Source organism: Dipteris shenzhenensis, chromosome 24, assembly GCF_047967505.1.
Source record: "Dipteris shenzhenensis isolate YYH24624 ecotype China chromosome 24, Dip_SZ_1.0, whole genome shotgun sequence".
Classification (NCBI taxonomy): Eukaryota; Viridiplantae; Streptophyta; class Polypodiopsida; order Gleicheniales; family Dipteridaceae; genus Dipteris; species Dipteris shenzhenensis.
Window position 1 is genome coordinate 10,580,197 of NC_141619.1, and position 25,538 is coordinate 10,605,734.

The following is a 25,538-nucleotide window of genomic DNA, read 5'->3' on the forward strand; positions in this document are numbered from 1 at the left end:
GTGAAGAAAATATAATCAATAGAAAAATGGAAACGTCTATGATGTTTTGAAGTACAATGAGCTATGACTTACATTTCTTGCTCTTATTTCTCCTTCAATCAAAGGTCTCATGGGCTTATCTTCTATAGAATACTTCTGCCTGCATTTTAACATAATAGAAAGCTTGAATAAGATATACAAGAAATTTAACATTTTTCATACATTCATTCACTTGTATTGATAAGCTTTGAAGAATATTTTCACATGAAAGACATTCCAAGAGCAAGTGACAAGTAATATCACAATAAACCTCAACCCTAACTCTAAGATGATCTTTGGGCTCTTTGGAGAGCCACCACGCATTTCATAGGATCATCCGGTGTATGTGCAAATGTGTAAACATCAAATGTTTCTGTGTTGCAACTAAAGCTCTGCCCCAACGCTAGAGATGATGTCTCTGAGATAGAGAGTTCACGTAGATCCATCCATTCTATAGGATCTTTTAATGAGAATGAAGGCGCCACAATTATTGAGGTATCATTTCCCATCCCATAAGTGCTTTTGTACTTGGTATTTCAATGAAGCAATTAATGTATGCTGTTTATCAATCAAGAACCACAAAACCAATATCTTCATTCAATTCCACTCGAAGAGTGCATGCACATATATGTGGATGTGCACACTAGCATTCTCAACATGCATCCTTGCACGCTTGTATACGATGTCAAGCAAAAATAATGCGTACACACAGACACAGGCATGAGTGCATCAATGCACATCTGTCTGTGTGCACACACAAATATGCATGCATACATATGCACATGTACCTATGCATCCTCACTATGCCAAAACAAACAAAACCCCAAGCTACATAATTTTTCTCCCCCTTTCCTCCTCCATATCTTACCTCAGACTCACCTCACCCTGGTTTCTTTAAGACTCACGTGCGCATACTTAGGTTCCCTTTTTTTTTGAGGGGGGGGAGGGGGGTTGGGGGTGTTTGATGGTCAAAATGATAGTATTACCAATTTCTAAGTCACTCCCACTTGGCCTTCTATATTCCTTCAGATCAACTTCCTGTTTCTCCTTGAACTGACTAGCTTCTCTTCAGCTTTCAATTCTTTTTCCTTCGTTTTTTCCTGTTTTGGAGGCTAGGACTTTTTATTTTCTATTTTTTTGAGTGAGGAGCACATGTTTTGCCTCAACCATTAAAAATTAGTCTGGCTGTGGCCTGTTCAGCATATACTGTATAGGCAAATACGTGGCTTAAAAATAATTCAACTAGAGTTGCAAACCAACAATACAATGCATCCTGATTCCCCCATTTGATATCTGATAGTCATTCCATCATCCCCAATCGGGTTTGGTGAGTTTCTGAGAAAAAACAGAGAGCCTGAGTTGATGAACATGTGCTATCAACAGCATATGATGAGGACAACAGCACTAGAGCAAGACTAGATATGTACAAAAAGTCTCATAAAATTAGTAGCAGCCCACTATCAAAAATGTGGGGAGTTACAGCTAACACCATTAGGTAACTTGAAATAGGAGCAGTCCACTATCAAAAATGTGGGGAGTTACACCTAACATCATTAGGTAACTTGAGAGGAAAACCCAAAAACCACTTTTTAAGATTCAAACCGTTACCTTTGCAGCACCAAAGCATCTAGTTCAACAACCAAAACACTCAATTTGCAGGCACCATTCCAATCAAATTTCCCATAAGGACATACTGAAAACGATACTACATTATGGGCAGCAAGTACCTAAAACTTGCGCCTGGTAATAAAGCTTCAGTTCACTTACATTTTTATCGCTCAACACAAGTGGCCCATGACTCTTTGCTTTCAGCCGCATGAGGCCATGGCCGAAAAACATCAGCACTAGCGAAAACCACTCAGCAAACTGCTGGTAGCGTGCAATAGAGAATCTCTCAAGCAAGATGGTTACTTTCATTACCACAGCATGAGAAATTGTCTTGTCCTGGAAATCAAAATCTAGCAGAGTTAGAATCATGTATGTTGTTAATTGGAACCTTGTTGTGTGAGCCTCCGTATCCGCCACGTGTTGACCTGGCACCACGGCCCCTGTTGGGAATATCCCTATCACCGTTCAATCCTGGGCCCTTTGTAGAAGCACCAGTAGAACGCCCTCGCGACCCATTTTGGGGCGTACCTCTACCTTGAAATGTGTGCCCACGACCACGTCCTGAGCCAAGCAATTCCACCAAACAAGTTAAACTCCTTTCATTTGGAATCATCTCAGCTAGGCAAATAAATCACTCAGACAACGCTAGCAAGAGCTTATTCTAACCTCCCGAATACGTAGACTTTTTCTCCTCGATGTATACTGTCCGACCGCCAATCAGAATAGGTGATTCCTGAAAAACCAAAAAAGGTCAGTAATAAGAGCCCTCCCCTCTAAAAGAAGACAATTAAAGCAAGGGAATTGTAAAATGTACTGCAGAAAAGAAGCAGAAACACTCTGTGGTCTCCAGCTAATACATAAGCTGAGATAGCTGATAACATATATTTTGATCATTATCGTTGGTATTTGAAGAATGCACAGGATTCTTATTGATATATACCTAGATAAATCCAAGAACATTCCCAGACTCATCCTCTAAAAACACAACATAGTGCAGTTTCAATCTCACGATAGTCACTCATAAGATTGAAAACCATAAACTCCATCATGCATAGCAGGGACTAGCTACTATGACATCCCCACTGACGTCATCAACGCCCAACAGTGGGTGTAGACCATAGTATATGTAAGAAATCCTAGATTTACTATATTTAGAAATGTGCTAAGTAAGGAGACTGAAATAGCAGAGAACAAGGAATAATTGTATTGCTTGAATGTCTGTAGGGTATCTGTTGTGTGTCATCCATACAATTGGGCCTCTCTTATATAGAGAGTGAAGAGTCACACATGAAAAGGTGTGTACTCCAAAGTGTATGTGCATGAAGAGGTGTGTACCCCTTGTGAAGGGTGTGACCCTTGATGAGAGGGTACATTACAATAGAAGTGTCTCTTCAATAGGATGTCTCTTGTGAAGGGTTGTGCCTCATAGGAAGTGTCCCGTCGAAAGGGCATACCCTTCCACAAGTGTCCATTCATCAAACAATCCATAAGTCTAGAAATAGAGAAAGGAATACGTCACAGATCGTGACGTCCCCTCCCACTCAAAATAAGACCCTGGTGAAGATAATGAACTGATGTAGAAAATATCACTGTAAATTCTGAAAATACTGCTGTAAAATGTCAGGGAACTCATCGCCTTCGCGTATGCGAATTTGATGATAACCTCAACGAAGATCAATCTTTGAGAATTGTGTTGCATGTAGAAGTTGACCGAAGAGGTCATCGATGCGAGGCAATGGATACTTGTTTTTGATAGTGAGCTTGTTAAGGGCTCGATAGTCGATGCAGAGACGCATTGACTTATTCTTTTTTTCCACAAGTAGTACAGGAGATCCGAAAGGGCTGCGACTGGGCCGAAAGTGACCTTTGTCGAGTAGTTCGGTGACATGTCTTTGGATTTCTTCATTTTAATATAAGAAACCCAATAAGGAGGTTTCGACAGTGGATTACAGCCGAGAATAAGTTCGATTGGGTGACCCACTGGTCGTCGAGGTGGTAACTGCTTTGGCAATTCCTGTGAAAAAATATCCAAGTAGGGCTGGAAAAAAGGTTGGTTGAGGTATTCAGGAGAATCCTTTGTTGGTGTCTCCTCTACTGCCGTAACCAACAGAAGTGAAGTCTTTACTTGACGTTTACGAACCCACTTCTTTACTTGTAGGGCAGAGGCAACTAGGGTTGAAGGAGAGTCCGTAGAACCAGTTAGCTCAATAAGTTTTCCCTGGTGGACAAACTGGATAGTATGGCTGCGAAAACTGATTGATGGATCATAGTCGTAGAGCCACTGTTGTCCAAGTATGACATCGTACCGAGAAAGAGGCATGATGTCAAAGTTCAACTTGTCCGTATATTGTTGGATGCGAAAAGATAAATTTTTGATCCTGGTGTTGCACAAGAAAGTAGTTCCATTTGCGAGTTCAATCTGATAGTCCATGAGACTAGGACTAGTGGTCAACCGAAGTTTGTCGACCATAGAACTAGCTAGGAAGTTATGAGAGCAGCCACTGTCGATGAGGACAGTGACCGTTGTTCCACGAATCGATTCTTGAACACAAAGTACTTGAGTGGTCAGGAAAGGTTCAGGGTTGCTGGCAAGGCTCTGGTGGATGGTATTCGCCATTCGAACAGCTTTGCCTTTCTTGTCCTGTGCTGGGGTAGCATCTTCTGTTTAGGAAGTACTAGGTTCCATATTGGAATTTCGCTTTGGTCGCTTGGGACAATCGAACCATCTATGGTCGCCTGTACAGATGGTACAAAGTCCTTTTGTGCTGAAGTTGTTCTTCTTGTCAGTGGCCACACCTTTATGTCGGGAATGTCGATGATGACTTTGTAAAGAAGAAGAGGCGCGATCCTTGAAGGAGTGCTTCTGTTGGAATCCAGCATACGATTTCTGATACTTCTGGGGATCTTGAGACTATCGCTGACCTAGATTACCGGAGTTTTTTCGAAACCTGGTGTTATCTTGAGGGCGACCACCTTTGGCCATAATAGAGTTCTGTGTGCGATTAGCACTCGGCTTCCCTGTGTTTTAAAAATCTCTAATGCGCTCTGCGTAAGCAATAGCGCCAACCATGGTCGTGATGTTAGCTTTAAGGACATCAATGCGTAACAAGGGATTTAGGCCCGAGATGAAAGCATGAAGGCGATCATCCTCAGTTAAACCATCAATCTCCAGCACCAATGTGGTGAACTGAGAGATGTAGGAAGACAGGGAGCCTGTTTGCTCCAACTGTCGAAGTTTTGATCGTGCTTGAAAGTCTGCATTGATAGGTATGAACTACTTACGGAGCACGTGTTCAAAACGTTCCCATGTTAACACACTTTTGCCGTCCTTTAAGCGTCTTTGCCACCATAGAAAAGTTGTACCCTTGGGGAGGGAGGCTACCAAGGCGATCTTTTTGCCTTCAGTGAGGTCAACAGTATCAAAATACATGCGCAATTTTGCGAGTCATTGGTCAACTGTTCGGTGATTGCGTTGACCAGTGTAGGCTTCTGGAAGTTTAATGTCAAGTCTTTTAGTTTTGGAAGCTTGAAGTAAACGGTAGAGGGCATGTAGTTCAGTGTTTTCTACCTCAGGTGGGAATGAATCCGCATAGTCGTCTGGTTGTGTCACGTCATTCTCTGTATGTATGGTACTGCGAGAATCTTGGAGTTGTTGGACTTTCTAGACCAAGTCGGAGATACTGTCCTGAAGCTGGGAAATTTGAAGTTGCAGTAGTCTTTCGCCTTGTATGTTGACTTCAGGGGTCTTTTTTGGACTTGAGTCTTTGATCTCTGGAGAGGCTGCACGCGAGCGTTGCGACATATCTGAGGTCCCTGTGAGAAAAGCATGAACCTGCACTCTAGTTTGTACCATTCCTGAAAGAGGATTCGAGCTGCTCCCTGAGGTTGCTCATGTTGGAGGGGGCAAGCGAGGCAGGATGAAACCACCCGTGGAAATCTGGTAAAGGAGGTCATGTCTGAGGTAACACCAGTGATGCCAAAAGGGGTGTTACTGCTCGTGAGAGTACAAGAGTAGGTTGCAGAGTCCACGGATCTGAGAAGGGATAAAGAGCTGCTGTCGGAAGTGGAGGATATCCAGGAGAAGGAGTGTCTTCAGAGTGTAAATACTGTCTTGGGGAAGGTACAACCTGTAGAGGAGGATATCTGGGAGCTAAGGGAGGTGGAGAGTACCCTGGAGATGCCGAAGGTGAGGGGTAAAATTCTCTCCAAAGATGGACAGCAAACTCTTGACGATGCTGAGGAAGTAATGTAACTGAGGTGCCTCACGCAGAAGGTATAGTATGTGATCCAAATCACTAAGAGGGCACGTGACACAGAAGACCCACGATGCCAAAGCTCCGAAATGGGCTGGTTGTGCAATCTGAACACGATATTGTGTGGTAGATGATGCCTGAGGTGTCCTTGAAATGCCGGGTGAATTACCAGGGGTTTCCATGCTTTAAGAGCATCTTTCATTTGCTGTAATTGGATAATGACAAGAGAATCCTTAAAAGTAGAATGGAAAGAATCCACCTGGCAATGATTTAATCTGCCAATTTGTTGCATAGAAAAGGCCTGCAGATTTCTGTCTGGAGGTCCATGTTGCAGTGGGTTGCGAGGAGCAGATCGGGGCCTGGCTGGTCCGGATTGGAAAACAGGAACAGGGCGCATTTAACAGGCTGTTTGCATCACGATAGGAGGGCTGAACCGCTGCTGAACTGGCAGGAAAAGGTGGCGAAACAAGGGGGAGGGCAGGCTGTCAATGGCGAAACAGGTTGTCAATGGCGAAAACTGGTTGCAGGCTGGATCGCGGCAGAAATGGCTGGCTTCCAAGGCTGCAGGCTGATTTGCGGCAGAAATGGCTGGCTGGCGCTGTTCTAACGCTGCAGGCTGGCAGGAAACCCGGGCCGTAAACTGGCGAGGCTAGGGGCTGCATATGACGAGGGGAGCAGGGCAGCAAACTGCGAGGGGGCAGGAGCAGCAAACCGGCGAGAGGCAGGGGGCGAGGAAAGAGGGCAGATCCTGCGTGACCAGATTCCGTACGATCAAGGGAGGCGAGCCTGCATGACAAATCCGTACGGGCGTCAAATGGTGCGTCCCTTTTTCGTTTGTGGCTGCCTAGGTTGGGTGGTTGCCCAAAAAATTAAAGGGTGGGTTTATTTAACCCTTGGGTATCTAGGGTAGACCTAAGGTTTGGGGCTGGGTTTTCCTTTTTAACCCCTCTAGGTACCCTTTTTATAAGTGCTTGGTGCCAAAAGGTGTGCCTATTCGAAGGGGTGTGACCCTTGGAATAGGTGCACCTTTTCATGAAGGGGTGTGTCCCTGTTTTTAAAAGGGGTGTCCCCACATGAAGAGGTGTGCCCTTTTTTCCACGATGGGGTGTGTCCCTTGGGTGAGGAGTCAAGACTCTTCATCAAAAGGTGTGTCCGATGGTGGAATGGTTTTGGGACAGCCCAAGCACATGAAAAGACACGATTTTTGTCGTGTCCATTCACATCAACTCGTGATGTGTGGGAGATGGAGAGGCCATTGATGACTTTAGGCAGGGTTGGCGCTAAAAAAATTTACGCTCATTCTCTCCATCTCTTCCATGCACATTGTGCACGGATATCCTTCTAGCGAAAAAGGATGTATCAGATAGGCGCTAGAAGGTGGGGGGCATTTCCTACAGGCAGGAGCGAAATTTGCTCTGATACCACTATAAGAAATCCTAGATTTACTATATTTAGAAATGTGCTAAGGAAGGAGACTGAAATAGCAGAGAACAAGGAATAATTGTATTGCTTGAATGTCTGTAGGGTATCTGTTGTGTGTCATCCATATAATTGGGCCTCTCTTATATAGAGAGTGAAGAGTCACACATGAAAAGGTGTGTACTCCAAAGTGTATGTGCATGAAGAGGTGTGTACCCCTTGTGAAGGGTGTGACCCTTGATGAGAGGGTACATTACAATAAAAGTGTCTCTTCAATAGGATGTCTCTTGTGAAGGGTTGTGCCTCATAGGAAGTGTCCCGTCGAAAGGGCATACCCTTCCACAAGTGTCCATTCATCAAACAATCCATAAGTCTAGAAATAGAGAAAGGAATACGTCACAGATCGTGACAGTATAAAAGCATGCTCTCACACATACAAATCCACACACCCACACATACTTGAGCATCCATTTATACAAAGTCTTCGTACTGAGTTTCTGTCGGCACTCCGGAGGTGAAGGGCAAACTCAACCATGACGAAGGCTAGCACTAAAGGAGAAGGCTAATCAAAAAGTAGTCCAAATCTCTTCATTCAAGCTACAACTGCTTGTGAAGTCTAAACGATTTCATTTTAGTCTCTCCCAAACGAGCATCTAAATCTAAATCTAGCTGATAGGGCAACGCATCATTTAACATAGAAACAATTATCGCAATACCAACAGGCCGCAACTTGGACGAAAACTTCTCAAGGTGAAATTTGCATGTCCACTAATACGGCAGAAGCATATACCTAGATAAATCCAAGAACATTTCCAGACTCATCCTCTAAAAACACAACATAGTGCAGTTTCAATCTCACGATAGTCAATCATAAGATTGAAAACCATAAACTTCACATACTAATGATACTTCACATAGGATTCTTATTGATACTTCACATCCTAATGATTTGCTTAGACTCATAGGACTTTGGGTGTGTTTGCACTCAGGCCTCTCCCATTTTTCATACCTAACATTAAATGTATCTCACACATCTATTAACATATGTATTGGCATGCGCATGAGCTCGTAACTATGTATGCCATGCACTTCCTAACATGCGTGCTTATTGACATGAATGCCATGCACTTTGCCCATGCATGCAATGCACAAGGTTAAAAGAAACAAATCCCTACCACTGCCTTTGCAAAAGGGATTCAAGATCCCCTCTGGCAAGAACAGGGGCAAAGCTAGCCCTTGGAGATAGAAATGACAATTTCTAGAACCCTTGGGCTTGAAGGTAAACATTGTAATCCATTCTCTTACTAGAAACCGAAGTAATATCGCACACAGCACGATGATGTCAAATTTGTGTTGGCATGACACAGCCATACCTCAATGCACGAGGTTTTAATGGCAAATGCTAAGTGGGCACACCACTTTATTCATTATGAGGTAAGTACGTCAAGGAGCAGCTCATCATACCCAACCTATGGGCAAGGAGCAGTTAAGTATGTCAAGGAGGTAAGTACGTCAAGGAGCAGTTAAGTATGTCAAGGAGCAGCTCATCATACCCAACCTATGGGCACTCATTACTCTTCAAGTTTACTTAGCCACTCTCCAAGTACATTGGGTGAGTTTGAAACTCCTTCGAGCTTCTCTAGCGTAACCTTGTTTCGAAATCCTTATTAAAGCCAATGTCTGCACACAACTCTTTCTAAAGATCTTGAGAAGAAGTCTTCACAAATTGAGTGAAAGACAACTTTCCATTCCTACATATGCAACAGATTATACGCTCTCCATTCAGAGTTTATTTCCTTAGAGAGAAGCTTCAAAGATCTTGCTAGACAAAATGCCAGAACTATGATGCTGCCCTCTTGGAGGCTCTTTTTCCACTCCAGTCTTCGTCATAGGTGGGACAAATGAATAATCAAGCCCCAACCTGTGGGCACTCATTACTCTTCAAGTTTACTTAGCCACTCTCCAAGTACATTGGGTGAGTGTGAAACTCCTTCGACCTTGTTTCAACATCCTTATTAAAGCCAATGTCTGCACAAAACTCTTTCTAAAGATCTTGAGAAGAAGTCTTCACAAATTGAGTCGAAGACACCTTTCCATTCCTACGTATGTAACAGATTATACGCTCTCCATTCAGAGTTTATTTCCTTAGAGAGAAGCTTCAAAGAACTTGCTGAACAAAATGCTAGAACTATGATGCTGGCCTCTTGGAGGCTCTTTTTCCACTTCAGTCTTGGTCATAGGTGGGACAAATGAATAATCAGGCACATGAGTTGAGTCTCTAAAAATATACCTTTGTAAGACTAGACCATATCCAATTGTACAAATTCAGATTTTGTTGTTCTATATAAGTATCTAAAGCTTTTAGAAACATGAGATCTAAAACTTCTCCTTTCCTGTGCCATGAACCCATGCTTAAAAGTAACTTAATCACAATCACTATCCACTTCAGGGAGATCTCGTCTGGTCAAACCTTTGCCCTTGGGCTCTCCTTTGCTCTTAACAATTTTCACCTCTACTACGACGCTTATGAGGCTTCTAATGTCCGTAAAGACATTGTCCTTGACCCTTCTCCACTCTCAATCTTTGGTTCCAATGTAGCCTGTCGTTTGGTAAGCTGTGCCATTTGTTGTAGTAACGTGCTGCATAAATCCCATCAGAAGTTCTACAAACTTGTTGAGGACCTTGTGTTGGGGTAAAGGCACATTGCCACCCTTTAAAAGTTATGACCCCTATGACTGTCTTAAGACAGTCATAGGGTGAATCCCTAATCCTAATAAAACCTTTGAGTTTGTGGTGTGGCTCAACACATTTCACACACCCACACTCCTGGTGTCTCTCTCTCTCCTATCGTTCCACCCCCTCTCTTTCCCTCGCAAGTGGTATCAGAGCCACTCTCTCCCTCTCACTCCGGTCTACCCCTCCCTCTCCCCTCGGGCCTCGTGCCCTCTGTCAGCAGTGCGCGAGCAGGGTGCAGCAGGGCAGTAGCGCACGAGCAGGGCGTAGCCAGCGCGCGCAGCGCGCAGGAGCAGCCGCGCGCAGCAGTTGCGCGAGCAGCTATAGCTGCTGCTAGCTGCTACCAGCAACCAGGCGGCCGCAGCCAGCCAGGCAGCCGCAGCTCCAAGGCGGGCGCAGCCAGCACGCGCAGCGCGGAGCACCGGCCGCACGCAACCAGGCTGCACAGGCAGCTGGTCGTGACCGCGACAGGCAGCCGTACCAACTGTACGGACGCGTGCACATACAGGTACAGCCGTACCGGCTGTACCCTCAACCAAGGGAATTTTGAAAAAAAAAATTGGGGATCCGTGCCCTCGCAAGTACAGGGTACAGCAGGTACTCTGTGCAGGCACACAGGTACTTGCAGGTACAGCAGGCGCACAAAATTTTTTTTGGGGAAGAAGTAAAAGAGTGAGAGCACTCTGCTCTTTGCGTGGTACTTGCAAGAACACGCAGGTACAGAAGTACAATGAAGTTTTTTTTTCTTGATGCATTCCTGGAATTTTTCAGTTCTAAAACTGTGTGTTTGAGGTACAGCAAGTACACTCGTGTCCCTCGTGCTTGAGGTGACTAGTGCCACAGTGTGTGGTGGTTGCACAGTTATTTTTTCGGGAAGGTCAGATGCCTTGATTGCAGAGGGCTTTTATGCTTACACTGAGTGCAAATCTCAGTTTTCGGGTGACAATTTCATAGGGCTTTTGCCTGGAAGTGTATGCAGTGTATGCCTTGAGGCAGTGTGGAGCCAGGGTGCCCACATTGGTCTCGTTTTCCGCAGTGTATCAGTGACATTTCTTTGCAGGTCACATTTTGTGTACGGCACTTAGAAAATCTCAGTTGAGCCACGCTTGGCCAGGGCGCATCGAGTTTACTCGGTCCCTAACTGTCCATCGTTGACAGTGCTCAAAAGATTTTCTTTTTTTTCGGTGTTTGTACGTTGGGATCTGTGTTGCTACTGTGCACACAGGCAGTTTATGCATTACATTGTCAGGTGAAAGTGCCAGGAGAGCGCTGAATTTTGTATGCTACCTCAGTGTTGAGGTGTTTTTCACTTGGTACAGGTGTCAAATCAAGGGGCTTTTGCCCAGATTTTGCTTGTGAGCACTTGAGTTACTGTTTGAGAACTTCAGATGCCTCTTATCCCCTTGGCAGAAGGGTGATTGTTTGGGATTTGTCCCATACTTTGTTGCAGGTTTTGTGACAGGCTGAGGTGTTTGGAGCCTTTTTCAGTGGACAAAACAGTGTATGACAAGTGGTTTATGCAGCAATACCTCATCTGAGGTGGGAGAAGTGATCAGGACATCAGTGTTTTGTGTTTCGTCAGATGATGATGCACTTGTAAAGCACTTGTGGAACAGCTGCAGCATTCTGTAGTTACTGTTTTATGCCTATTTGAGCACGGTACAGTGTGTCAGAAGGTACAGTGACTGGAGGGAAAATTTTCTGTTTTGCTGCAGGTTTTTTGACAGTAAAAAACAGCACTATTGTGAGTGCTCCTGGCTCTTGATAGAGCAGGTTTTCTGAGAAATCAGAATTTTATTTAGTCATTTTTTGACTTACAAGGAGTCAGGCACTTTCCTTGTCTGATATGGCATCAGGGGGAAGTGAATCCTCAATACTGAACATAAAGAAATTGGAAGGGGCACACAATTATGCATTATGGGCAGAACAGTGTTTGAATGTACTTCTGCTAAAGAAGATTTCTAAGCCCATAAGGGTGAAGGGTGTCAAGCCATCTGGGATGGCAGATGATGAGTGAGAGGAGCTTGATTTGTCCGCAAGGGCGGCTATCATGCTTACTCTCACTGATTCTCTTGTGTTCAATGTTCAGGCAGAAAAGACCTCTTATGGCCTATGGCAGAGGCTAGAAGAGTTGTATGCCCAAAAGAGTTCAGCCAGTAAGGTTTATTGGTTGAAGAAGCTTGCCAACCTTCGCATGAAGGAAGGTACAGCTATGACCTCACACTTGAGTGAGTTCAATGCCATCTTTACTCAGCTTATTGCACAGGGTTTGAACTTGGACGAGGAGTTCAAGGCTGCATTTTTGCTGTGTACTCTCCCTGAGAGTTGGGACACTTTCAAGACCACTCTGTCAAATTCAAATGTCACTCTTATGTATGCTGATGTGGAGAGCTCTCTCCTTATGGAGGAGATGAGTAGGAAGAATAATATGGGCAACAAGTCTTCCAATGCTTTGCAGGTACAGGAAAGAGGTAGGACTCAGCAGAAGGGGAGATCTGCTAGCAAGTCCAAATCCCGCAGTCAGTCCCGTGGCAAAAAGGATATTGAATGCTTTTACTGTGGCAAGAAGGGACACGTGAAGTCTAAGTGCTTCAAGTTTATACGGGATCAGAAAGCCAAGAAGGCTGAGGCAAAGGATGCAGGCAGTGGAAGCAAAGGCAAAGGCAAGGCCAAGGGAGATGACACTGATGCAGTGAATGTTGCAACAGAGGACAGTGACAGTGACAGACATGATGTTTTATGCTCTTCTGTTGTAATTGCACATACATTGGTTATTGATGGCCATGACATGCACACCTGGCTCTTGGATTCAGGTGCTTCTTTTCATGTTACTCCTCATAGGGAGTGGTTTACTTCCTACACAGGTACTCATGGAGTTGTTCACCTTGGGAACAACTATGCATGTCAGATTGCAGGGATTGGCAGTATACAGATAGTATTCCCTGACGGACGCATATTTATGCTTGATGGTGTTCGCCATGTGCCGCAAATCAAGAAAAATCTAATTAGCGCTGGCTTGTTGGATGACAGTGGTTACCACACCACATTTGGGGATTCCAAATGGGTGATTACTGATGGCCAGGTTGTAGTGGCTGAGGGTTATAAGAGTGACACCTTGTACCCTCTTTATGTTTCCAGTGTAGGTAATCATGTTGTTGCCATAACCGAGCTGCCGAAGGTTTCATTGTGGCATAGCCGGTTGGGACACATGTCCATTAAAGGAATGCAAGAACTGTCACGTTTGGGTTATCTGCCGTCTCTTTCATTTTCAGATTTGCCTACTTGTGATCATTGCATTTTTGGAAAGCATTCTATGACTCCTCATAAGAGGAGAACTCCCCAGAATAGAGCACCGCTTGATCTAGTACACACTGATTTGTGTGAGATGCCACAGCTATCACTAGGGGGTGCAAAGTATTTCATTACTTTTATTGATGATGCCACACGCAAAGTGTGGGTCTATTTCTTGAAGCATAAGAGCGATGCCTTAGATGCTTTCAAGAAGTTTGTCGCTCAGGTTGAGAATCGGACAGGACGCAGGCTGAAATGCCTCAGATCCGATAATGGGGGTGAGTATGTGTCACATGCTTTTGTACAGTTATGCGAAGCTAAGGGCATTAAACAAGAACTCACAGCCCCTCATAATGCATCTCAAAATGGTGTGAGTGAGCGGATGAATCGAACTATTCAGGAGAAAGTTCGATGTATGTTGTCTTATGCTGCATTGCCCCATGGCTTTTGGGCAGAAGCCGTGCAAACAGCAGTTCACCTAATTAACAGGTCGCCGAACAAGGCTTTGGAGTTGAAAGTGCCAGAGGAGGTGTGGTCTGGCAAGCCACCTTCATATAAGCACTTACGTGTGTTTGAGTAATTCTTTTTTTCATCCTACTAGCTCATTGATACAGCTTGATACTAGGCAAGCTGAATAAGATCACTGGAGTCCCAGATTAGGAAGCAGCTGAACATCCCTCTATAAATATGGAAACTAGGTAGGCATGTCAGTGCCAATATATAAGTAGATGACTCCAGGGACATGCCCAAACGCATCCTTTAGAAACACAAGATATAGTACAGTTTCAATCTCATGACCATCACAAGGTCAAATATATACCTTCATATGGCTAGAATATATATACCTTTGTAAGACTACAATAAGTCCAATCATACAAATTTAGATCTTTTGTTGTTCTAAAGACCAAAACTCTACACAGAAAATAAAAGAGAAAATGAAAGAGAAGAAAAAAGAGGTAAACAAAATCTTTTATGGAGAACAAAAGGAAGACATACTTAGCAAGCAAAGCAATACTTATGTCGTCATCAGTGCATAAGCAGCTATATTGGGTTTCTAAAGACCCACGGAGTCTCTTCATATGGCTAGTATATGTCCAATCTTACAAAACAAAAATTTATATAGAACAAGTGCAAAAACAATGAAAAGACCATAACCTCCATCATGCAATAGCAAGGACTAGCTAGCGACATCAGCACCCAAAACTGGGGGTAGACCATAGTGTAAACATATGCTCTCACACATGCAACACCACACAACCACACATACTTTAGCATCCATTTATAAAAAGGCGTATTACCCTATCAGCCAAAATGTCTGGGCATTCTTTGCTTAGATTCCTCATTTGGGAGAGACTAGAATGAAATCGTATGCAACATGGACGAAAACTTCACGAGGTGAATTTTGAAGGTCAGCTAATATGGTGGGAACATATATGTAGATGAATCAAGGAAAATACCCTAATTCCTCCTCTAAAAACACAATACATAGTGCAGTTTCAGTCTGATGAAATGTCAGTGCCGTTTCAGGCTGACAACATGACAGTGCCCCATGGTGTATTACCCTATCAGCCAAAATGTCTGGGCGTTCTTTGTTTAGATTCCTCATTTGGGAGAGACTACAACGAAATCATATGCTAAATGGACGAAAACTTCACAAGGTGAGTTTTGCACATCTGCTAAAAAAAATGTAAATTAAAGAAAAGCACCACATTTGCAGTTACTTACCGTCGTAACTAACAACAAATAATCCCTACAGAACAGCAGACAAATATAATACTACCTATTGTGAAAGGAGGAAACAAAACGGCATGCTAAAAACTACATAACAATCAGGGCAAGCTGACTAAACACAAAGCTTTCCAGAACTATCCTAGAACAAAAAGTCAGCAAACGTACAGAAAATAAAGCCATATCACAATTCATGACAAGTTTCAAATCAAGGCACTCATCGATAGATCTACTCGGTTACCATAAGAGACATGGCTTTTTTTAAGGCCTTAGACGAGCTTTCAATGGACTACCAAAGAAATGGGAATGAATCAAAGCAGAATGTTCCATCTAATATTAGGGAAGCTATGTCCAGACCACACTAAAAAGTACACGGTGACACCAAATTAGAAATACACCAAGATGATAAAATCAAATAAGAAAAAAACAAGGATGCCCTCTCTCTCTCCATCCTTATTTGGCCTACCACTTTATGCTAAAGTTAGCAAATGACAGAACAGGCTGAATACCTTGTTAGAGATCAATGCACCCATCTGTGAGCCCCTGATTTGTGGGGACAAGGGGCATTGGATCATAGGGGGATAGGGGACAGTTTTGCACTGCGTAACAGCAGCAAACAGAGGCTGGAGGGAGGCCATACCAAGCAGGGCAATAAGCCCTAGTGAGCCCCCTGGCAGCCCTTATAAAGGCTGCCCAGAGGAGGCTCTTTGGGGCCAGGAAGGGGCCGACTAGCAGGTCGGCCTGCTATCCCTGGACAGACCAAAAGTCGGCCCCCATCTTTTGGCATCAGCCACAGCCACCACTGAAGCCCTCAAGAGGCAGCGCAGAGCAAGAGTAGGCTTATAGGAGAGTTCCAGATCATAGCCAGCCCCTTGCTGGATATCTTGTGCTCACCCTGAGCTAGGTTTTGCCCACTATTTGGTGAGGAATACATCTGAGTTCTCTCTCATATTCTCTCTTCTATATGCTGTCCATACAATATCTGTTGAGTCAGGTTCTGGGTACCACCTCTTTGACCCGATGAAGAGACAGACATTGATCAGTAGGGATGTGGTCTTTGAAGAAACAGCATCCCAAGCAAAGAAGAGGTCATCAAAGTTCCCAAAGTTCCGACACACAAGTTGGATGCGAGAAAGCTTGCTGGGGCTCACAACCAGAGGTACCAACAACTTAAGATCTCAAGGAACCACAGGACCCAAAGGAAGAGCAAGATGCACCAAAGCCACCCCCAAACTCAACTTCGGGTGATAGGAAGTTACCAATGTGGTATTTGAAGACCTTGCAAGATTCTCAGGTCACCGACATTCCTGAGCCGAGTTTTGGAGTGAGACCGTCACGACATAGTATCTACACCCTCAACCAACTTCGCCTTGGTGGCTCAGCTCCACAAGTCGTGGACCATTAAGGAGGCGAAAGATATCCCGAAGTGGCAAGCAGCCATGAAAGCAAAGATGACACCATTCTAGAAAATGACACTTGGACTTGGTGCCCAAACCCTATAAGCAGCAGGTCATAGGTACTAAGTGGGTATACAAGCTAAAGTTCAGCGTGACGGGAGCTTGGACAAATATAAAGCAAGTAAACGCTATGCTCAATCAAAAGGCCTTGAATTCGACGAGGCTTTTGCCCCCACAACCTGGATGGTCACTATTCAGACAATGATTCTTTGGTTGCCCGTCACTGATGGCCCATATTCCAGATGGACGTGAAGTCAGCATTCTTGAACAGAACCCTAGAGAAGGAGGTACATATTGATCAACCACCCGATTTTAAGGTTCCAAGGTCCACGTCAAAGGTAGGCAAACTAAAGAAGGCATTGTACAGGCTGAAAAAGACCCCAAGAACAAGGCACCAGCGCATATTCTTCTCCAAGATTGGATTGAATCGTAGCCCATCGGATGCAAACCTCTATCTCTTTTCAAAGGGGGTCATAGGCTGGTTCTGATCCTATACGTTGACAATCTAATCCTAACAAGTGACCATACTGAGAAGATTTCTCAGGTTAAGAAGCTACTCATGGAAGAGTTCGAGATGACAGACTTGGGATCTCTCCACTACTTCCTTGGGATCAAGGTCAAGAGATGGAAACTTCATCTCACAAGAGAAATACTGCCGGGCGTTACTAAAGCGGTTTGAGATGGCGAACTACAAGGATGTTGTGACACCCATAGAAGTCACGCAGAAGTTGAGCATACATGACTCTCCACATCTCGTAGATGCCATCAAGTATCGACGGTTGGTGGGCAGTCTGCTTTATTAAACCAACACCAAGCCACACATCTCCTTTGTCGTTGGGCTGATGTGTCAATTCTCTGCAAAACCCAAGAAGAATCACTGGAAGGCAAGTCTACAGGTGCTGAGGTATTTGAAGGGTACTTGCACATACGGGATTACATACACCACGAGGATTGAGTTAGGCAAATTCTATGATTCAGAACTTGACAGCAACACCAAGAGTTCGACTTCAGGGTACTGTTTTGTACTTGCATCAGGGCCCATTTTCCTAACTAAGCAAGATACAACCCTCAATTGTCTTTTCTTCTACGAAGGCAAAGTACTGAGCTGCGTGCACCACAACATGTAAGACATTGTGGTTCAGGTGGATACTTGAGGATATGGACGTGTTTCAATAGGAGGCAACTCTGGACATGTGCGACAACCAGAGTTGCATAGCCATCACGAAGAACCCAGTATTCCATACACGGACGAAGCACATCTAAGTCCATTACCACTTTGTATGGGAGCCCATCATCAACAACATCCTGAGTGTTAGAGGTCATCTCCTGATTCACCGTAGAGAGAGAGGGCCTTGCTTGTGGGGGTGCTCACCCAGTGAGAGGCTAGCATACATGAGCGAGACCCTGTGCTGTGGGGGGTGTGCCTACCTCCTGTGAGGATAGGTGTTCACCTCGTGTTGGCCCGTATTCATGCCAGTGGCTGGCCATGTGGAGGCTGTTCAAGTACTTGAGGCTTGACGTGTTGCCGCGTAGCAGTCCATTTGAGGCGCCTAGGGAGTCAGCTCCCTTGTGAGCAGGTCAACTAGAGGGCAGAGGGTTGTGCAGATCCCGATAGAGGGCTAGGAGCAGTTAGCTCCTGAGCCTGGCTGGTCAGCTAGCAAGCCCATGCCTTAAGGCCTTGTGTAGCCCCTTATAGCTTGCTGATGGGTCGACCGGCCATGCAGGCATGTTGGGTCAGCCACCTAGCAGGCTGGTCGGCCAGCTTGCCCTACCCGACTAGGGAGGGGCTTGAGGGGGGCTATATATAGGCCCCCCCTCAGCCTCCTTTGTAGCATCTTGTGGATGCAGCAATTAAGCTCATTCCAGGGCCTCGCAGAGGAGCAAAGCCAGCCCAGTCTCGCACCTGGGGAGCAGGGTAGTGGAGCAATTCATCCACTCCCTTGTGCTGCCTTCCACATGGTTGTTGAGTTGTGTGTTCCGAGCTCTCGAGCAACCCGTTGTTTCCGCAGTTTTCCCCCAGATGTAGCGGGGTCTTCTCCAAATATCACTTACAATTATCATGTGTCTCTCTCTGCTTTCTCTCCTTCTCAGGGTGTGTGTGAGGCGTGCTCTCTCTCTCTCTCTCTCTCTCTCTCTCTCTCTCTCTCTCTCTCTCTCTCTCTCGTTCATTTCCATTGCACTTCTCACATGGAGCTGATGTACTTTCCGACCGATGATAACCTTTCCGACGCATGGGGATCGACCCACAATTGTGTCAGTGAGGGGGTGTTAGAGATCAATTCACCCATCTGTGAGCCCCCTATTTGTGGGAACAAGGGGCAATGGACCATAGGGAGATAGAGGAGTACTCTCTCTCTCTCTCTCTCTCTCTCTCTCTCTTTTCCCTCCCCCCCCCCAAACCCCCCCACCGAGGCTGGCCTTAAAGTCATCAAGACGACTAGCAAAGAGTGGGGCACACACATGGTATGCACGTATATCCACATGGTTTGCCAAGCACAGTATTCAAATGGACAAGCTTCCCCCCTTTCAAAACAGCATGAACAAGCCAACTGAGTCGATCCCACGAGACAAGATTAACCATATCATACGGTTAGATCTCCTTCAAGTCCATACATCTCGAACTTTAGGGGAAGGGGCAGACCAAGAGTTCACCAAGATCCAGTACCATCACAACCACTTCCTGAGAGTATCGAAGGAGGGATTCATCATCAAGCCCCCATATCTCTAGGTCAAAGGATTTCTCACATGCACTGAGGATCGCCATTCGATAAATGCGGGTCTCGTCCCATTCGCTGAGGATTGAGACGAGAAGAGCTACAAGAATACCCAAAGAGCATTGCATCTGTACATTATGCACATTGGAGGTGGTTGAGGCAGAGGAGCATTTTCTATGTGCATGTCGTACCTACTATGAGATCTGTGGGTAATACCACTGTCTCTGTTAGAGGAGTAGCGGCTTCTGTCCATACTCACAGCTGATCCACTTCCATGACTAGGTCTGCATTGAGCTCTATCAGATTGAGTTGACCCAAAGATGGAGCAGTAAAGAGGCAACCAACCACGCGATACAGAGACAAACCGTGTACAGCGACGCAACACAGACTTCTATGCATTTGAGTCAACTCCAAGACACCTTGGAGTGGAGAAGGCGCTAGCTCATATGAGGGCAACTGGATCAACGGAGACTAAGTTATTTTTATTTAAATTTCTCATTTACTCTTAATTTTATTTGAAGTTGTTACGAACTCTCTTTTTTCATTTGTTATTTTACTTCTTAATTAAAAAAATTAATTTTAAAGATTGGATATATTCTAGTCTTATGAAGGGGTGTGTGTGTGTGTGTGTGTACAATAAAAGAAGTGTACTTGTGTGTATTTTCATTAATTTATTTATTTATTGAGAGAGAAAGAGAGAGAGTACTGTCCTCAGGAGGCCTTGCAAGCCTATGACACCAAGAAAACTTATACAAGCCTCAATAAAAGATGCGCTAGGGCCCTTGCTGAGTACTAAGCTATGCTAAGCTCAAGAGCTCAAGCAAAATCAAATACAAGTTGAAGCAATTTGAGAGTTGGGGCTCAGAAGCTAAAGCTTGGCACCGTGTGGCTCTTCTGTGAGCTGTGAAATATCTCGGATCTGCGTCTGTCGAGATGTTTCACGATGTGGCGGGGGACGTGGTCTCCTCAATCTCTGAATCTATTGAGCTATGTCTAGAGTGACTCCTTGTCTCTGGCATCTCCTCTGAGGAAAGATGAGATAGGTCGAACTTCAATAGTGTGTGCTCTAGTCACTCTCGGTGTCACGTGTGGTCTCTGCGTTCCTCTCTCGGTAGTGCCATGTCAACCAATTTTTTTTATTTGTTTATTTTCAAGGTCCCAACCAAAACAACAAAAAATTAATAGCAAAAGGAAAGATAACAAAGCATAAAAGAAGAAAAGAAACGCGAGCGACAGAGTGAAAAAGAGAGTTTGTAACAACTTCAAATAAAATTAAGAGTAAATATGAAATTTAAATAAAAATAACTTAGTAAGCAAAGCATAATCTACCATCTAGGTCTCAAAAGATTCCAAAATCTCTTTGGTAAACCTTATGCTTACTAAGCTTTAAAATCCCAAGCCAAACAACAATTTTTTTTACTTATTTATTTTTAAAATCCCAACCAAAAAGCAAAGCATAAAAGAAGAAAAGAAAGAGTACGCGTGCATTTACATATGTTAAATATCAAAAATAAAACAAAAAACTAATGCTAACTCTCTCTCTCTCTCATATTTGTGCAATAGAATTGGGACATAATCACTCCATATTCGGCCATATCATAGATCTCTCCCTCTCTCTCTCTCTCTCTCTCCCCCCCCGCACAAACACTCTTTTTTTTTATAGAAGAAATTTTGCATTAAGAAAGCATTTACATTCATAGCTGTCCCAGAGTGGGACCGCTACTAATAACTAAAAACAGTAATAAAAAACTTCCAACTAGGTTTGAGGAAGGTTGCCAAAGATCCTATAGAGACCAAAGCAAAGAAGCTCGAAAGTATGGAAAGACAGTTACTGAAGAGTGCTCATACAGTTGAATGGTACAAGCACGGTACAATGACCAAAGAACTCAATACCTGAGAGAAGAAATGATCATACTCGGGGATAGAAGCATACCTTCCAAACAACCGAAACTGCTTCCCAAAGGAAAAAGAAATCCCGTGCAAAAGGATAGGTCCAAAACAAATGCAAGATCGTCTCTCTTGCATGAGAGCAAGAGGGGCAAGTCAAGAAAGCAACACCCCTAGAGGCCAAGAAAGATCCCATTGCTAAAGCCCCAACCACACACACACACACGTACGTGTTATTTCATGATATTTCTACGTGTGCCTCCCCCCCTCTCTCTCTCTCCCCCCTTCCTCCCTCTAATATAACATGTAATTAATTTCTACAATGCTAATTACGGTTGTGGTGTTTCTAGCATTCCCCTTTGAGAATGTTGCATAATTCACTTTCCATGGCCACACATATACCTAGATGAATCCAAGAACATTCCCAAACTCATCCTCTTAAAACACAACATAGTGCAGTTTCAATCTCAAGATAGTCACTCATAAGGTCGAAAACCATAAACTCCATCACGCATAGCAGGGACTAGCTACTATGACATGCCCACTGACATCATCAACGCCCAACAGTGGGTGTAGACCATAGTTTAAAAATATGCTCTCACACATACACATCCACACACCCACACATACTTGAGCATCCATTTATACAAAGTCTTCGTACTGAGTTTCTGTCGACACTCCGAAGGTGAAGGGCAGACTCAACCATGACGAAGGCTAGCACAAAAGGAGAAGGCTAATCAAAAAGTAGTCCAAAAACTCTTCATTCAAGCTACAACTGCTTGTGAAGTCTAAACGATTTCATTTTAGTCTCTCCCAAACGAGCATCTAAATCTAGCTGATAGGGCATCGCACCATTTAAGATAGAAAGAATTATCACAATACCAACAGGCCGCAACTTGGACGAAAACTTCACAAGGTGAATTTTACACGTCCGCTAAGGTAAGTTTTGAAGCAATGCACTCATTTAACTTACAAAGCGTAACAAAAGGATCAAAGTAGCTACTGCAATAGGCTATCATGAAAAAAAAATCCCTACAACTTAAAAGGCCCATCACGCCACATCCTCAATTATTAGGCTGACCAAATGCCCAAGTACTAGATAAGGGATGATATAGAGGGAACCTTTAAGCCTTAAATTGGCATGTGCCAATTCATCAACCAGCCCGTATTAATTCCTTGAAGAGAAGAAGATAGAATTATCAGTTCAAAAACAATAGGATTAATATAAATTAAAAACATAATCACTAGACAGACAGCAAAGGATATATTACGACCCTTAAGGTTAAAGGGAGTTTCGTCATATAACCTACAAAATGTATCCTCGTTAACCTATTCTGTATAAGTACTAAATAAGGCCTAAATTTGTCCTGGAAACAAGATAGTGAACCATGCAAGTGGGGCCAGTTCTGAAAGAGCACAGTCACAACGTGCATGGACTTTGACGATATTATGACCCTATTCACTACAGCCTTAAGTGCTCATACGTTGTGAATATGTTTAACTCCTCTGACACTACCATGAAGGCAGAGAGAAAACCAGCCATCATCAATGACACACTAGCACTTGCCACTGCATACCATAGCTATTCCAGCATGGTCCTCACGGTCTCAGTCAGCCAAATTATTGTAGAGACGGTTCAATGACTTGACCTAATAGATGGACGTAAACCGTCTTTTTCAATGCCAATAATAGAGAAGAAATAATTCTTTTCTGAAAGAAGACTCCAAGGTAGATATGTGGAGAAACCGCCATGTTAATAAAAGTAATACTATAGACAGAGAGTCAGCATAAACTGGCAAGCACATCTTAACCAAGTCGTATGTTAGCAACTTTATGCTTGCCATTCGTAGAAGAAACTCGTTTCACCACTAAGCTACTTGGGTCAAATGCATCGCCGAAAAATTGTTACCTCTATGGCCTTTCGTGCTGAGCTTGAATCTTCAAACTCTACAAATGCATAAAAGACACCCTGCCACAAAGAGCAATCATCACAGCCATTTTGACGGAGAAGACAGAGATACTAGAAAACTATGCCGTGCTGTAACTTTATAGCATATAAGCTTTCCACACCTTAACATTACTCCTCACGCTGATGCTTTTGGGCTCACTACACCCAAACCTCCGCAAATCCTCTTTAAGTTGCGAGGAACTGATGTTCTCAGGTAAGTCCCTTACATAAACAGATTTCACATCACCTGCAGGGGGAAACAAAGGGCAAATCATTTCACTTCCAGCGAAGCACTAGAGAACAAAGCTGTGCAAATTTCTGAGCAACTTGTAAAAACCCTAGCAAAACAACGAGTCCATCCAACCTTGGTTGTCTAGATATGTGCTTTCATCCACTGCATCTGCTGCTGCCTGGAGTGTAGACAAGTGGGATGAATGGTTCAGTTGGTGAAAAGAGGCATGTTGCTCCGAATTTCCAGGAGCATGCCGAAACGAGTTGGGAGCTACTGCAGGTTGGGCTCCAGCAGAATAGCTATCCTTTGGAAACCGCAGCTGGCATATGCAAGCACAAAGCATTAGAATTTTAAAGCTGAAAAACGTAGACCTCTTTCTGCATACAACATATCATCACTTATGATTGGGCAGCGCTCACAATTGATGCATAGGACTTCTTTTCAACGAACACTTCTTCCAAAGCGGTAGTCCGGAAATCGTCAGGTACAGAAAGCTGCTCGGTTGACCCAGCTCTGTCGGTTGAGGCAGCTTCTATTGTCTGAATCGAGAGTCCATTTTCCATCCCAGCGTCCGCAACTTCCAAGATCTCGCGGTTGTGAGTAAATTCAGGCATGTCCTTTGCAACTGCTTCCTCTTTGCAATCCGCAGGGGGGGAGCAATCTCTAACTTCGTGATCTAGGAAAAAGCCAGGATTGAGGTCAGATTCCAGAGAAATGCCTGGCCAAAGGATCGCCAGCGTTAATCAGCCAAACTAGTTTCCAACTTTTCCGCAGAAAGACCTTACTAGGGGGACTGGGATGCAGCTAAAGGAGTAAAAGCCAACCAGATCTTTTAATTACGTTCGGTCCAACGCAGCTCGTGAGATTACAAACTCTCACCGGCAGCACCCATTATCAAGAATTTCGGGGGGGAACGCTTCTAAAAGCTAACCTGCCTCGGAAGCTATATGTAGCCTGTCCAAAGCTTCAAGTCCGCCATTTGCCATTTTCAAGTCTGGTGCCACTGAATGAGAGTCTTCATCCATGTACCTGAAGATATCATTGAGCACGTAATAGCCTCTCTCTTGGGGAGCGAGGAAGAAACTTTGGACGAAGTTTCGCCTGCAGTTATTTTTATGCATGGCGCCACTGACCATAACAAGGACAGACCCTGCAAAGGAATCTTGAGCGTCCACGGTCTTAATCTCCGCTCTGCAGTCTTCATAACCCAGAGACATCACCATCTTGTGGATCTCCTGGACAGGAGAAGCAACATGTGAGCACGTAAAACCGGGTTGATAGAGAAAGCTTACTCGAAAAGATAAGCGCACAACTATCTTTGGAAGCTGGAAAGGGAGGAGCAATCTCACGGCTTGGTTCATAGCAGACTGGACAGCGCCGTCCGGGCCAGCTTCGGCGCGAGTGAGGCGACTGGAATCGGTGTAGAAGCGGTGGACGACGTGAGGCCATTGGTGAAGGACGTGGTAGTACTGGTTGACGAAAGCATTTCCAACCTGCAGAGGGGGGGTAAGAGGGGAGGAGGAGAGCATATTCAAGGAGAGAGATGATGGAATGAAGCAAAAAGAGAAAAAAGAGCAGACAGATCGGAGAGATACAAAAGGGGGAGTCGTTACAAGCCTGAGATACAACATCAGAAAGGGGGGAAGCAACGCCAAGACGCACCATCTGAGCAGTGACGGGGATGGTGGAAGCCATGGGAAAGGCCAAGGGGAGGAGAAGGGACAAAAGATGGAGTTGGAGTTGGAGATTGAAATGGCAAATTTTAACTAAAGAGTAAACCCTAAAACACAGAGTGCTTAACCTTAACAGATTAAGGAGTTCAAGCTCCCTCCCCTACACACATCACCCTTGAAGACGAAGATGAAGTTTCTCTTTCTCCATTAGCTCAATATATATAAATAGAGGGCGCCAGTTCAAACAGCTTCCTTTAGATCGTTGTTGTCTTTCATAGGGTCACTTGACCATTGTCAAGCAAGGTCTCAGACTCTCAGGGTGTGGGTTCACACCCTCGGATTTTTCAGGCTTGGTTCACACCGCAGCAGTGCCGTGTTCACACGAGGCACATGACCATTGACAAGCAAGGTCTCAAGTCTCCGACTCTCAGAGTGTGGGTTCACACCCACGGACGGTTCAGGCCCACTTCACGCACTACGGCAATGCACCGTTCAGACGGGGCAGCACAAGAATATCATCTTGTATTGCCGGACACTACGACGGGGTGCTAGTCGACATGTTCCACCCCGCAGGGGG

General features: G+C 44.5%; 1 protein-coding gene across 3 annotated transcripts; it reads right to left on the bottom strand.

Moving 5' to 3' along the window:
* Positions 1-25,167, bottom strand: LOC147886203 (nuclear transport factor 2-like). Of its 3 annotated transcripts, XR_015543328.1 has the most exons (10): positions 24,951-25,167; positions 24,638-24,781; positions 24,220-24,523; positions 23,708-23,964; positions 23,421-23,607; positions 23,179-23,303; positions 23,018-23,077; positions 2,293-2,359; positions 1,786-2,187; positions 1-139 (listed from the first exon to the last, which is right to left on the bottom strand). XR_015543328.1 is itself a non-coding variant. In XM_087395664.1 (9 exons), exons 1-9 carry the CDS (start codon positions 24,981-24,983, stop codon positions 1,970-1,972), a joined length of 1,395 nt encoding a protein of 464 aa, XP_087251790.1. In that variant the 5' UTR covers positions 24,984-25,167; the 3' UTR covers positions 910-1,969. The 3 variants fall into 3 exon arrangements, 2 of the variants coding, with proteins under 2 accessions (XP_087251790.1, XP_087251791.1); XM_087395664.1 differs by lacking the exon at positions 1-139 and having other exon boundaries at positions 910-2,187; XM_087395665.1 differs by lacking the exon at positions 1-139 and having other exon boundaries at positions 910-2,187; positions 24,902-25,167.
* Between the last annotated feature and the right edge of the window lie 371 nt (positions 25,168-25,538).